The sequence below is a fragment of the Trachurus trachurus genome, assembly GCF_905171665.1.
Source record: "Trachurus trachurus genome assembly, chromosome: 11".
NCBI classification, from domain to species: Eukaryota; Metazoa; Chordata; class Actinopteri; order Carangiformes; family Carangidae; genus Trachurus; species Trachurus trachurus.
Genome location: NC_139904.1, coordinates 20,297,700 through 20,313,957, shown reverse-complemented (window position 1 = coordinate 20,313,957; position 16,258 = coordinate 20,297,700). Strand labels below are relative to the sequence as shown.

General features: G+C 43.5%; 1 protein-coding gene across 3 annotated transcripts in view; it reads right to left on the bottom strand.

Moving 5' to 3' along the window:
* The window catches only part of gabbr2 (gamma-aminobutyric acid (GABA) B receptor, 2), a 163,655-nt gene that overhangs the window by 39,817 nt on the left and 107,580 nt on the right, over nucleotides 1-16,258 (bottom strand). For all 3 annotated transcript variants that reach the window (XM_083982251.1, XM_083982252.1, XM_083982253.1), the window contains 2 exons: nucleotides 16,087-16,194; nucleotides 12,732-12,854 (listed from right to left, as the gene is read on the bottom strand). In XM_083982251.1, the coding sequence (XP_083838377.1) occupies nucleotides 12,732-12,854; nucleotides 16,087-16,194 (231 nt within the window). The remainder of the gene's footprint in view (nucleotides 1-12,731; nucleotides 12,855-16,086; nucleotides 16,195-16,258) is intronic.

Sequence of the window (16,258 nt, the reverse complement as noted above, 5' to 3'; positions counted from 1 at the left end):
GTAGAGCTGCCTATCCCTAAACTCTCTCTCTCTCTTTCTGTGTGTGTGTGTGTGTGTGTGTGTGTGTGTGTGTGTGTGTGTGTGTGTGTGTGTGTGTGTGTGTGTGTGTGTGTGTGTGTGTGTGTGTGTGTGTGTGTGTGAGAGAGAGAGAGAGAGAGAGAGAGCTGCTGAGCCATAATGGAATCCTCAGGGCTGTGGATGAGCAGAGGATGAACACAGATGGATGTGTCTGGTCACTGGTTGAGTGTTTTTTCAGGTAGAGAAAGAGAGAGAAGGAGAAGGGGAGAAGGAGAGGGGAAGAGGGGGGGTGAGTAAGAAACATGTGAGATAGGATACGAGGGATAGGACGGATGGAAGCAGAACAGCGAAAACAGACAAATGGATAACATTGTACAAGTAGGTGGGACAGGAAGCTGGAAGCATATCTAGCTCACAAACACACACAAAAACACATACATACCTCACACACTTTACAGCATGAAGAGCTATATTCAAACATAAAAGTGCACACAAATGTATGCCAGTATGTATTAAAATCTAATTTCTGTTATTAAAAGTTAGTTTGAGCAATCTGACACACACGTTGTTCAATGTGTGTAGGCATTTGTGTATAGATGTTTATGTGCATATATGCAGAATTTTAACCAGTGTCCACTCACACACTAGATAAAGCCTTAGCTGTAACTGAGGGAACGCTTGACACCACTTTTCATTTGGAAGACTTCTAATTGGTCAATTGCTTACTGCTCATGCTCAATCAGCTGTTGCCTAGCAACTGTAGTGCGGGGGAGCAGGAGGAGATCAGCAGGGAAAAAAGGGCTGGGCAAAAAGTGAGAGACGAGCAAAAGAGAGGTGCGGGTGGTAGTGGGGGGGTCGGGGGTATTTAGTGTGTGCTTTTTTTGTCGGACAGAGAGAGGGAGAGAAAGACGTTCAGAGAGGTGAAGGTACAGAGAGAGAGAGAGAGAGAGACAGCACATGGAGATGGAGGGAAAGTAAAAAGAGGTAAATATTGCCACCCAATTCCATTTTCGACAGATTCACTTGAACAGGCTCAGCAATGCACAACCACATGTCCAATTTACCAGCTAGAGTGTCAACAAACACGGCACCTCTGAAGCAGTCCTTAGAGTGCCTTGCTGCATGATTCACGGATAACGCTGTCAGCTTACACATACCGTACACTGTGTTGTCCCTCACAAGGCAAATACCAGCGTATTGCCAAAGCATTACAAAACATACTGGGCAAATATTCACCACAAAAATGATGAAATCCTGTGCAAACTGAAATGTCTGTTGACTTGGCGAGATATCCAGGTCCTCATCTTCCCCTCTGAAAATGGACTGAGGCAGAAATCTCCACAACACAAAAACATGACAAACATGAAAATGCTTTCAAACTTTTAGACAACTTCATTGATTTAACACACCAAGCTGTCCAACCACCGCTGAGGTAAAATCACTTGCAGCAAAATAAATGTAACCAAATCTGACTTGAAATATAGAAACACTTGAGGCAGGGTTGGCCTGATCTCGACCTTGACTCTGCCTGGATAGCTGTTTGGCTGAGCATTAAAGGTGCCTCACTAAATCCTCAGCACTTCCAGATTAAATTAACTTTAACAACTCATCTTGAACTTACTTAAGACAACAGGATTTCCTCTGCAGTTTCTTTAGTGTAACATGACTCACAATGCTCAAGAAAAAGGTGAGAACAACAGGGCACGGAAACATATTCAGCTTCATCACTTCATATAGCAGCCCTCTTTGTGCAGGTTCTGTCCAGGTGGTGTTGGAGCTGTGACTCCTTGCTGGCTGGGACATGTAAAAACGGGCAAGACTATAAACAGAAGCAGCTATCCCTGAGGTAAACATGTGACACACTTACTTAGGATACCTTAGAGGACTTCAAAATAACAGGGCTACATCAGAGGCACCGTCAGAGGCACGTCTGAGGCTCTGAACCCTTCACAGTGACTGCAGAAACAGCTACATGATAAAACTCATGGCCAAGAAGTCTCTGATTTCAAGTTGGAGGTAGTTGTTCATATCAGCAAGATGATCATTACAAGTGAGGCTATTTTAATAGGGTTGTGAAGAATGGAGTTACATACACCAAGGCCATATGTCCTATATTCACCACAATACTGGGGCTTGATGCAATCTAATATTGCAACACATGCAGTGACAATACCTTACTATAACCGTAACAATGCCTTACCATCCTTTAGGGATAGGAAAGCTCTCAGACAGTCCTGCAGCCATACAAATCACCAAGAATGTGTGAGGTCTGTGTACCCTTCCCTTTTGTTCTCTCCCTCCGCTCCTTCTTCCCTCTAGAGGTGGTCGATGAGAAAAGGCCTAGGTGGGTGGTGGTTATCCCTTAATGACCCAGTTTACTTTGAAAAGGCATTGATCTCCGCCAGCGCTTTACTCAACGCTAACAAAAGGAGCCTCAAAGCCCATTTTAGATAATGCTGCAGATGACATTGTTCTTCATTCTACAGAATAAATACTTCATGATTCTCAGTTCGTGTCATATCACATCATTGTCTCTGTCACTGGGAATATGATTATTCCTAGATAAATCTCTGTGTAATTCAATTCAGGCATTGTTTAATCTAATCAAATCTGAGATAAAATGTAAGAGACTGGGGTGAATTTCATTGCCATGTAGTTTTTTCTTTTCCAAAGAAGAGCAGATGCTGTGTATTTAATTTCCCAAAGAACACCATTTTGAGAAAGAAGAGCCAATGGGATTAAACGAAATGTAAATAGGACTATCCTTTCCGCCAGCTTTCTCAGAGCAGGCTGATAGTAAAACAGGAGCATCGTGTCCTTCAGATGCCATTCACACAATCAACAGTTGGCTGGGACTGCAGCGGAGAACCCATGTGAGAGTGGAGGGGGAGGGGGAGGAACAACACCATAGGCAGGTGAGTGTGCATGTCTATAACTGCTTTATTCCAAGGATCATTTAAGAGTTTGCCATTTTTTGTACAAAAGCAGCTATAGATAATTTAGCTTACAGCATTTACAGTACTGCTAATATTACTTCCAAATAGATAATCCAACACATTGGAAATTCTGTCACCTTTATTTTCCCAAGAAGGTGTGATTGGTTTGCAGTACCCTCTCCAACAGAACTCCAAGTGGACATGCTGTTTCAACACATGTTATCAGTGGATAGTACTGTATTACAACCACATGTTGTATTTCAAATGTCCTCCAGATGCTTGTTGGAAATACCAATACTTGAGATGAAAGGATAGGCTGCTGTACACTGTACCACTGCATAGACAAGTTGTGTTGTAAGAGAAACACTTGTAAAAGAGACTTTGGTAACTTGTATTCAAATAGTATGATTTAGTTATCTATCCACAAATAGAGACAAAGGTAAAATAAACAGCAATGTAGGATCAGGCCAAACAATGAGGAAGAGCAAAAGAGACATAGCTCAGGATGAAGGCATGAGGTATAGAATAAGTAGGTGTCTACAAATGGAAAAGTGGCTGGTAACAGTCCTGACGTACAGAGGGATGACAGAAATGAAGTGGATAGATGATAGAAGCAGAGAGAAAGAGAGACAGACAGTTCCAAAGTAAGCAAATGGACGTGTGGTGAAACAGAAATCACTTTGAATAAAAGAGAGAGGATTGAATGTGAGAAAACCTAATAACAGTGGGAGCAGAAGAGAGTGTGTTAGCAGGTCTGTGAGAGAAGTCTTGGAAAAATCACCTGCAGAAATGAGAGGGAGAGAACGGACAGAAAAGATGGGTGGAAGAAAGGCTCATCTTACGTGTAAACTTAAATACAAGTAAACCAATACATGTGTATTAGGTTCCCACTTCCCTTTTTTATCTTGCTTTTAATGCCCATGTTTTTGAGCTACAGATAGACTTAACTGCATAAAGATCTAAATGTGAAGACTTTGAGTGTTACAACCACCGATCAGAGATGATGAAAACAAATACCTAAAAAGATCTACTTATAATACTGCAATAAAAATATAGATCCAACAGGAAATGAGTTAAACAATCAAACAAAAGATAGTTCCAGTATTGACAGTAAACACAAACTAGGCAAGAGCATCATAAATAGTGACTGGAGTCATTACATGATAACATGAAGAACAACCGATAGCAGGTGTCTGCTGTCAACTTGGTCTGATGTAATTATTAATAGAAATTACAACAGATGCAAAAACTGGCCTTTTCATCTGTTGCCTTCAGCATCTCTGTTGTCTACCATGACTTCACTGTCTTTTCAGAGATTGTGTTAATAGAAATGTGTTTTCCCCATCCATTGAAAACAGTATGCAGATATTATGTGAACAGATGGTGTTTCACAGCCTATCAGCAAGAGAAATGTAATCGAAGCATGGCCACTTCAGATGTGTGTTAATGGCAGAAATAACATAAAAAAAGGGCTATGTGATATCTGACCAGTGACCACAGGATTTATGTTAAGGCCAGGTAATGGAGACCTTAACAGTGTCCTCTAGCCTCTGGTCAGATCCGTACTGCTCCTCAGCCCTCATCTATTTGCCTGAGCCCTGCAGTGAGGTCCCTGTCTTGATTTCCATTGCTGATAATGAGGCCTCACATTTAAGCTAATCGCCATCATCTTACCATCAACGCATAAAGAGGAATATTTCCACATTTAATGCTAGTAGTGAGTCATACGTTGGCTACTTGCTACCGCAGTGATATGATATTGGGAACAGATGATTGCATTAGGACACCCCCTCCCCTCCTTCCTTCCTTCCTTCCTCTCTCTCTCCGTCTCTTTCCCGTACTGTGTACAGGTGAGTACAGCAGAGGCAGGAACGTAGAGGGAAATCTCTGTGAGCATTCCTAAGCTTCCACCTGGAAACATTCATTCAGTGTGTGCGTGTGCATGTCCATGCACTGTACACATTTCCTGTTCCAATCAGTCGCTGTTCTCTCAGCCCAGTGCATGTGCATTTCTATATGAACATTTAACATCATCTCTGAAGTGGGTGCCCTAACCTGCTATTTTTGTCTCATGGATCAACAGTGCTGCTCTGTGCATTATAGATGTCAGAAACCATGGCCGTTGCCATGGTGATGCCACACTGCAATATTCTTTTTGCAGCTCAGCCGTCTGCCGATGCTTACAGCACTTCCAAGCTGGGAAAAACGACAGAGGAGGGAGGGGAGGCAAAAGGAGACAAGAGGAGAGACTAGAGCAGAGGGGTCTGCAGCAGGATCCAGCAGAATGCTAATCATCCTTTCTCAACAGTCTATGTCCTTCATTATGCAGGAGACAATGCCCGAGACCATAAGAGAGGACGTTAATGTGTACGTAAACACACAAGCATTATGTGCAAATACATATCCATGCATGAGTGAGCGCATACACGTCCACATGTGCATATGCAGCCTGTTACACAGACACAAGGTCATTGCATGAACACACAAATGCAGAGCAGCAAATACAAAAACAAACAATCCGGCACACACACACTTACATGCTTCAACGCACGTGTGTGCATTAACACTGCAACATGTGTCAGTAGTGCAGGGCTTAATCTGATGGCAACCAGCAGTCTGCCCTGCTGCTGAAACATCCACGCCATTAACAAATGCTCAATTATTAACGAGCCACAAAATGGATCTAATTGCTCGCTGCAGCCAAACGTCTCCATCAGCATTCTCAAGACGTTTCTGGAGCAGCCATACTCATTCCTGCTCTGAGTAAGCTCCCTGGGAGAAAAAAAAGACACTGATATGCACAATATACCCTGAGCTATTAAGATTTAAGGGTCATACCATTATAGAGAATCAGAGAAGCTGCAATTACTATGTTGGCAAAGTTGCCTTTAATCTCAACATCTTTATTGAATTCAGCAAAGATGGTTGTGTTTTATGTACAGCACATAGGCTACTGAAGTGCAGATCAGAGGCCAGGCTTGGTTTAAAGAGGTTGGGGACAATGTCAAGGTCACAAGTCATTTCTGGTGAAGGAACATCATCTGCATACTGTAATTAAAACTGCAGGCTTGAAGTGCTGCCATAAAATACGACTCATGGGTCACTCTCCTCTCATTTTAGAAACTCAAAGCCCAACTCCCTCCATGATCTCTGGCCTTTCTTTACTTTTATTTTGGAGGGTATTAAATCAGTCATGATTTATGAAGCACTCCACGAGGATCTATTGTCAGCCTTTCAGTTTCATCTTCCTGCTAATGCTAATAAAGGATGCAAAGGGGGATGCCCTAGTTTTGCTAATGGTAGATCATTAAGCTTAGCTTGCTGGATTCAGAGCAGAGGGTTCAACCCTGGTGAGAGGATTGATTCTGTCCATGTTTCCACTGGGTAAATCTTAGTTATAAAGCATGAGCAACATCAGTTTACCCACAGTCTCAAATAAAGTCTTTCTGTGACAACACAAGGCATAGATATAAACTGGATGCAAGACAACCCATCAGTTTAGCATGTTTTGTGTTGATGAATGTCCTCAAACTGGTCATCTGTGAACAAGATATTAAGTACCACTGGTGATGCTCAGTGAATAAGGAAACTCTCCTGTGTGATGATACAAACAATGAAGTGGTGGACTAGCAAGTGCTGTTCAATAACACGGTGCTGTCATACTGCATCCACTTGGGTACAGGAGTTAGATGCAGCTTTGTGAACCCAAGGTCATTGTTACTCCCACTCCTCCACAGTGGGGAAGGGAAATGCATGGGAGGAGGAGGGGAGACCACAGTCTGGCCCTAGAAACTGCCTATTACCTCTGCCCTTAGCACTTTGCCCAGCCAGAGTAGAGCCAATTACATTGCAACAGGGGGCACTCCTTCCCCAGCACCATAAACCTGTGATCTTCATTGACTACAGAGGCGAGCTCCAGGAACACCAAAGAAAGTTCCCTCTCCACTGACAGAGCCCTCCAACCCCTCCGCCATGACCTGGATGACCCCTGACAACATCATCATCCAAACTGGAACAAGTGGCCGGCGCAACAAGGGAGAGAGCGTGGCAGAAGCCATCGTCAAGGTGGCTCAGACAGCACACAGGGAGCTGTTTGGCTAACAGCACAACCCTGCTGCCACAGGCCAACTTCATCTGGGACCTGATCCACAACATAAACAGAGTGGTCACATGACAGTGTGCAGCACTAAACAAGATCAGCATCACCCATCACACACAACACTCTGACATGTGAACATCTGTATGACCAGCCTGCAGAACCAGACTATAAGAGTCCACCTTACTGTATCAGAGCTCAGACAACTGGAGGCTGACCCAGCAGAGTCCCACCCATAATAATAGAGCTTGCATCTGGAGCAGAACACTATGCAGGTTCAATCCATGCCTCCTGGGAGACAACCTACCTACACACAGGTACAGTAGTAGCCGACCACTCAGACATCGGAGAGGTGAAACTACTGCGGCAAACTCTGTATTTTCTGTGTTGAATCGTTATTGAATTCAAATCTGAACATAATGTTTAACTTGCCATTATTTTTGATCAATGCTTGTAATTGAATATTAATTGGATTTCTATCAGTTAGTTCATGACACATTGTGGGGTTTTGTTCTTCACCTCTTAGACTGAACAGCACAGACCCATCCGTAGCATGAAAATCCGAGATACTGTCACATTATTTTAAACATGGTGTTGAGACAACACATAAACACGCTGTCCATCAAAATATATTACACTCATCCTTCACACAGAAACACATGTCACAGTGGAGATTCAGCTATAGGTTTATAGTGTTTCACGGTCACACCCCAGACCACACTGATCACTGCCAGATAAATAAAACAAAGACAATAATAAAACGTGAGCCCCTCTGTAAAATAAACAATCTACAATGCTCTTGATGTTGAAATTACAGTGGAATTAAAAATGTGATCAGTTCAATTGAAAAAACTAACTTATATAATTATATAATTACATTGTAAGAAGACAGCATCGAAAAATTAAATCTACCAAAGAATGTGGACCTGACGGCATCAGGGTAGAGATACTGAGGCAACGCAGCACCAGTACACGAGTACATGAGCTTGGAGAATGAAGATCCTAACAGCTACAGGGACATTTATGTTCTGTTCATTTTAAAAAGGATATTGATTCCATCTGAAAGGGGGATAATATTATACAACTCGTCAAATGACAGTAAATGAGAATAAGGGTTAAAGAGAGAGAGAAAGAAAGAGAGAGAGAGAGAGAGAGAGAGAGAGAGAGAGAGAGAGAGAGAGAGAGAGAGAGAGAGAGAGAGAGAGAGAGAGAGAGAGAGAATGAAAAATACAACAGGCAGAGAGGTTTCAGGGGAGGGGAGGGATGGCCTTGCTTGATGTGAGAGCTCACAGGAAACTGGGTAACTAATGGTCCTTCTCCTTTCGCCAATTACTGTTAGTCGCTCAGACCTGGTTTCACCGGCTCCTGAGCCCTATGACCATCAACCATCATCCTATTCACTCAACCGCCTCACCCAACCTCCACAATCCCATTCCACCTCTAACGACTGAAAAAAAGTACAGTGTTAAAAAACAGAAGGGATTGTGTTAGTGTGTTCCTGCAGGTAGAAGGGAGAAAATTAAATATGATGCATTCGGTGCAGTTTGACTTCTGCCTTGCAGCAAAAATTGAGCCAGGTGAAGTTTTTTTGGATGACCCTGTGTTTTTTTTTCTTTTGCACTGCATCCTTGTGCATCATGCGCCTCACGGTATACTACCCCAGTAGCCACACTGACATGAAAGAAGGGGTGGTGTTATCTGATGCAGTGATAACATTGTTCTGAACATTACAACTCTCCTCTTGGTGCAATATGTTTATTTGTTGCCCTGTTTATTACCATAAATACAGTATTTGTCGATACTGTGTTTTCCCCTAGCCCTCCCCCTTCTTCTCATCCACTTTCTGGGTATTTGGGTTGCCTTCTGCTTTCTGGTCCCACCTGACAAGTCTGGAGGCCCCGGGCACAGAGGAGCTCCAGGCTGCCTCTCCCTTAGCTGAGCCTCAAGGGTGTACTGCTGCTGGTGCTGAAAATCTGGCAGGCTGGGCAGGCATGAGGATCTTCTGCCTGAGCCCAGGCATGCAGATCCATGACCCTTGGGGGCTGGGGGGTGCAGACTCTGACACTGAGTGGTTAATATTCTCAACACTCCCCTGGCCAGGAGCTTAGAGTCTGAGAATACTCCACGAGGACCCAACTGCACACACTGACAACATTCACAAATGAATATGTTAAGTAAGGCTTCGCTACACCCTTTAGGCAGGCTTAAATATATAAGTGGCTATTATCAGAAATGAAATACGGCTTTGTCTAGAGTTGTGAATGTGCCAAGTATACCTTCAGAATATGGTAAAACGAGCATGAGAATGTAAATAATCCCAGCCAGACATTATGCGCAGGTTTCTTCCTCAGAGATCTCCCACAGGAATCTTTTCATCAAGGACTGAGGCAGATATAAAAAAACTCAGAGGCTAGCCTGCTCCCACTGCTCTTAGATAAGCACTGTTTATCACTTCACAAGATTTTCATTTAATCGAAGACACGGAAAAGTCAAAACTGGGCGCAAGGCAGTGTCAGACACCCTTGCATCCCCCGCAGAACCTTGGCAACAAACAAGTCAACATCATCCATTCAATACAATCAAACAAAGTCTCCATGAAATCCACCATTAAACCCTGCCTTCACTGCAGTGACCTTCTGATAACCTCTGTTTAGCAGAAGGGTCACTGAGGATCCAACCAATGGCGCCTGTTTCTAAGGGCTTTGGGCTCTTGGGAGGCTGTTAACAGTCGTGTGGCCTACATACAGAAGTCTAGGGGACTTGAAAGACAACTCATTAGGGAAAATCTCCACTTAGCTGTATCCATGGTCTGTGGTCTTCAAAGACAGACGATTTAATCTCAGATGCAGCGGAATAATTGCTCCTGCTTGTCAGTTATTAGCACCAACAGTTGAGTAAACATAATTTTTCCTGTTCTATTATTTGTCAGAACATGAAGTACATAATGTACAGCAATGCAAAATTGATTTTTCAGTCATGCAGATGTTACATCAATAAACCCAATGGCATGGACATACCCTATAAACTGGTGGGGAAACAAAACCTAAGAGGGGCCTAAACATGACAGCAGATTATTGTCTGTTTATTTTTACATCTTTCTCTCGCTTCACTAACAGTCTTCACATTTAGCACAGCACAGCTGCACTGTACCTCATTACTGAAAAATCAGCGTCACACACAGATACAGTGCCCATCCCATTTATACAGTATCCATGACTGCACCAGCTCCATAGCTCATTTTACCATTACACTGCATTAGTTGCCCTCGGCTTAATGCGAGACCATATTTTTGTGTAACAACTTAATAGATTGGGGAACGAATGAGTTCTGCAGCCTCTTATGTTTAACCAGTGGGACACCAGACCATCTATTTAACAGCATGAGCTTATATTCTCAGAAATAAAACCACTGAAAAAGAGGAAAAACACCAGACTCAAAGCTATAGTTTAATATGCAGCTCGAAATCTTCCTGACTCAAGTGTTTAACTCCCTGGGCCCTAGTTTCGTCGACCAGGTGAAGTCTAACGTCAGCGCAGCTTCGCCACGCCAACGGGGTGTGGCCCAGGTCCATTTCGCAAGATTCGTGGGCCGCGCAGTCAGACTTACGCCAGCGCAATCCCTCCCCTCGTCCCTCCCACCGGCGCAAACGGCAAAGAGGGAGGAGAGAGGGCGGAAGGGAGACAGGAGGAGGAGAGAAAGGCGTGGAGTGGGTTTGACACAGCCGAGTCAGATCTTCACCAATCAAAGGAGCTCCTCTCCTCACCTTTAACTGCGCGGCGGGTGATGCGCGCTGCAAGTTTGTCATTTTATACTTTGACATGGACGGAGGAAACAGCGACGCCAGAGGCCGAACCTCTCCCCGGAGGAAACAGCTGTTTCCCCGGAGGTCCGAGCTCAGAGTGACCAACAATGAGTTTACTAATAATAATACAAATATCCTTAATCAGGTTTGATCTGATACACTGAGAACCCCTGCCCAATAGTATAAGAAACAACAACTAATAAACTAATAAAGAAACTCACATTTATTCAAACCCTGTGCAAGATGATGAGACAAAGATAAACAAACACCATGCGTAACGGATGAAATCCGCGTAAAGGACGCTCTCTCTCTCCCCCTCTCTCTCTCTCTCTCTCTCTCTCTGTCCGTCTCTTTTTTTCTCTTTTTTTCTGTGATAGAGAGTATACTGTAGTAGGCTATATACTGACTATCTGATACCGAGGCAGTGGTGGTGGACTAAGAGAGATGAAGATTTGTGTTTTGTTTTTCATTACGGCTGCCTGATGCGGTCGCTGGCGTTTATAAATTAATAAGTAAATAAATAAATAAATAAAGCGATCATCACAAGGGCAGAGTGGTATCTCAACACGGCAGCGACATGCAGTCATTCACCCTCAGTCCTGCTTTTGGGACATCCACAGCTGCTTTTCAGTGCCAGTTCGTCCCTGCTGTGTTAATTCAGGTGGAGTTTCCATTACGCGTGCCACAGCCTTTGATCTCTGCTTTGATCTGACGTCAGATGTGACGGGACAATCTATATAGATATAAATTCACGTGTTGATTCCATTAGTTGCATTAAATAGTGGTTATTGTGGATATTTATTGCATTGAAATGTGTCTGGAACTGTGGACCTGCTGCGCTCCGCGCTGCGCTGAGACTAGACCAGGTTGGAGGTGGCGAGCTTTCAGCGCAACTTCGGCGGGACATTTTCGGACGAAACTTCCACTGCACCAAGCTGAATCTGTGACGCCTCCCCCTGCTGCGCCGCCACGCCTATCTCAGCGCAGCGCGATCTGCCAATCTTCCAATCTGACTTTGCGCTAGGCTGCGCTGGTCGAAACTTGCATTAGACCGGCTGCGTTACCTTGCGCCACCTGCGCTGCGCCAGCAAACTAGGGCCCCATGTCTTTAAGCAGTCTGGTGGACACACTATATGGTAAGCTGTACTGACAGACAGACAGACAGACAGACTAGTGAAGACATACTGCAAAAAATGCCATACTAAATAAATATGGGAATAATAACAACTCAATCCTCCATTTTAGCAAAAGAGACTAAATCCTGAGAAAATAAATCTGCAGTTGTTCCTCGCTCCTTTAAAGGCTGCATTCCCTTAATACTACTGACAGTTATGTGTTAATAATGTCATGCCTAACTGAAAACACTCCTCACACACCATCAACCTCTGATGCCAAAGCTACAGTATGTTCATTTAAGCCAACTGGGCACAGTGCTAGACTAATCTTGTACCGATCTTCGACAATCTGAGTTCTCTAAACCCGTCACAGCAAAGCAGAGTTCATTTCTACTCCACACCACACCACCTCTTCAGCAAGGAGAAACTGATGCCAAGTGCCTCTTTTCCAGCAGGCCTTGCCAAAGTCTCACATCCAAGCTGGCAAATGTCCGGCCATGGGATGAGCACAGGAGGCAGCAATGGCTCACATCCTGACCCAAAAATAACAAGCACAACGCACACTACAGCCCAAGGCGGACATTTTGTTTGCCTCAACACCAAATACACAGCAAATTTTACAAAGAATCTGAGCCACCCGGATTTTCCCAGCTGAGGCAAATCATGTTACATCAACATAAACAAAACCCCAATTAAGAACAAGCTTAGTTAAGATGTGGAGAAAAAAAAGAGGAAAAAACAGACAAACAAAAATGTACACTGACCTCCAAGCTGTATTCCTCCACAGTCCTCTTAAGTGGGTCCACAATTTGCCAGCAAATGAGGATGCATAAGTCGATTAGCAGCATCCCGCCAACAATAATCAACAACTTCTGGTCCTTTATGATCTAGTGGGGGGAAAGAAATGAGATGCTTGTATTAGCCCAATAGCCCACACCTGCTAATGTTATGTAATAGTGTGTGTGTCTGTAGAGCCATTTAAAACAACATTTCTCATTGACCACTGTAATTATGTGAACCAAGTGATTCTCACCCTGTCTTTGGACCCAGACCCCCGCTGGTTTCATTCTAACGTCTAATCAGGGAGTGATTACAATGCATTTAGCTGCAATTAACCACCTACTAGGATAGGAAACCAGCCAAAATGGGAGTCCAGAGATCAGGACCTTGTTCAAAATTCAATACGGAAACTCTTTTTACACTTTAGCACATGTTGTATATTAGTTGACGGATTGTACTTAATTGCTCATGACTGAGAACCTCTGATGGTCATTCAGTTCTGTCACTATGTTCCCATCAATAAGCTTTGGATTTATCACCTTGTGGCCAGAGAATGTAGAAAAGATCTACCAAACAAGAGCCAACACTGTGGACCACTGAAGCTCCTCTTTTGTACCATGAACTTTAGATGGATGAAAGCCATGACCCGTTTGTGATCTTTATTTATAATAGCGTTTGACTGTCTGGAACCGCAGATCAAAGGAAAGGTCAGGGTACACAAGCAGGGCTCTGTTTGGAGAGTATCACATAGCCCAGATGCACCACACTGGTCTCGTACTCTGCATCCGCTGGTGGGCTCAGGATGAGATGCATGATGGTTTGTTTTTTGATCTCCTGTCGTTTGATGGTGGTTGGCATTGAACAAATATTGGCAAGGCAAAGCGGGGCACATTACTTGTAGAAATGTTGCTGTGCTTTAGGACAGGCAGGCAAAGAGAAGCAGAGCAGGTCACCTCTCAAATGGCTGCTTAAAATCCAATGAGAAAAAAAAAAACATTCGCTGATAATATGAAATGCTTGTACATTGAATTAAGGCTTAAAAAAAGAAATCTGGCAGGTAAAACTAATAATCCATAATTCCTACGAGGAAATAGTTGTAACAAAAGATGTGTGATATTTTGGGGGAAAATTATAAAACAAAAAAAAGAAAAAGCTTTGCACCACCATCTGCTCAACTGTGATATGTTACTCTGCCAAATGAGTCTGCGAGACAAACTATATATAATGACTCCAAATTACCTGAAGTGTTATCTACTATTTCCTTTTCCCCAGTAATACTGGCACGCTGACATATTAGTTGGGTTCCTAAATCTTCACATATGCTCATGAATTTGATTGAGAAAATTCAAAAATAAAAATGTTGGCATGCACGTGGCTCTGAAATAACTGAGAATAAAAATAGAGAAACAAATATATCTCTCTGTTCTCCATGACTGAGCAAAATCTATTTGTTGACTATTATCTGAGGTTCAAAGCTCTGAAAAGTAAAACTAGACTAGATAGATGTACTATGTATCATGAAGATGGGCAACATGTGACCTCAGGGGCCTGTGGCAGAGAGGTTGTGTAAACTGGACATGTTTATCTGTGTCTGTGGTGTGTGTTTGTGTGTATTTGGAGGACATTGATTGACAGCCCCCCCCCCCACCACCACCACACACACACACATTTCAGTCCATACTGTCTCTGGCACTGAGCTCTTTAAGAAGTGAAGGAGTGCTCGCCGCAGCCCGCCGAGTGGAACCCTTATTGAACGCACCCCTGATTTACAGTTGGTGCTCTGCTGGTGTACAAGGAAAAAGATTGCGGAGGTGCTGGGGGGAAGAAGGAGTGAGGGACGCACTCCCAGCCCTACTGTTTGAAGAAAATATGGCCTACACTCCCCTGACAGCAGCCGGCAGAAATCTCATGGAACTAACAGCAACTATCACTCCTCTGAAGCCAAAGCACCTACACTCACTCAATCTGTGTGGAGGAAGTGTGGTGTAAATGTGTGTGTGTGTGTGTGTGTGTGTGTGTGTGTGTGTGTGTGTGTGTGTGTGTGTGTGTGTGTGTGTGTGTGTGTGTGGGTGTGTGCGTCCTACACACAGAGCCATTCCCTGAGCCAACAGAGAATACATCTTGAGGTTTAAGGGTGGAGGTGTGTGTTGGGGTGGAATACTGCCTCTGAAGAAACATCTGTTTGGGGAAGCTGAACTGAGCAGAGATAATTAGCCGTGAAGCTGCGCTCAGAGAGGTAAAACTGTTTTGTTTTCCTCAAATGACTGCTCTCAATACAATGCTGATTAATTAAAAAAATATTAATGGCCAGGTCTAGTGTCATTAATATAGAAACAGCTGAAAAAAACATGGCGGTGGTGATCTTGTGGTGACAAATTTACAATAGAAATAAAAAAAAGGTAGAGGTCAGGTTTGGCTCCTTGCCTTTTAACCTCTAATCTGGATTGTCTTTATCTTCATCTCTCCTTTGCCCTTCTTTTCCCAGCTTTCGCTTTTTCTTCTTACAGAGTCCAACCCACTTTCATAGCCATTTGTGCCACATTATTTGTCTTGTCCCTATCTCTGCCCTGCTTTGTCCCCCTCCTTCTGTCTCTCCACCCTCCCTTCTGCCACTACATCCCTGCATCCCTCCAACCTCTCTGACTATTTCATCCATCCCTCCTTCCTTCCTCCCTCTCCTCTCTCCCACTCTCACTCACTCACTCCCTCTCTCTGGCAGGCCACCCACACTTCCTCCAATATGCAAGAGGGTGAGAGACAAAGAGAGGGGAGAGCAAGATCTATAAATACAAAAAGGCCAAGCACAGTTACAACACTCACTGAACTCGGCACCACTTTATATAACTGGGCTGGTGAAGCAGATTGTGTCAGATATTTAAAAAGCTATTTGTTTTTTTTCTATCTTTTTTTCTTTCTAAAAGCAGGTGCCAGGGGCTGCCAGTCTCTCCAAGTGTTTGTTAAAAAGCGTGAGTCTGAATACACGCACCCACACAAAAGACATATGAGGCATCCTGGATAAGACCATCAGGTCTGCATGTTTCAATGGAGATGCCTGTGGTTATATGAGCTGGTAGTTATCCTATCTTACAGATGCACATGCTGTGATTAAATGCAGAAACCAGATCCAGATGAAACCAGGAAGGATCATATGACCATGTAAAAATAAATGTTAAAAAATAAATTCCATGCCATTAAAAATAATTTGAAGCACATTTGTCATGGAGGCACCGCAACAAATCTTTACAGCATGTGTGTAATAAATTGAAGAATAAAATGTTCAGTAAAAAGGAATTAAGAGATAGATTTCTTTTAAAGACACACAAAAAAAAGATTTAATACCTTCTTCTTCATCTTCACGTTTTTGAAGATGGCGTGCACCCTCCAGGTCTTGGCAAACATGGCTCCAAAAGCTGTGGTGTATCCAACAATGAGAATCCATGTCCGTACCTATCAGGACAACAGGAAAACACCCAATTGTGTCATGGCTTAAACTAGTGATCAAGACATAAAA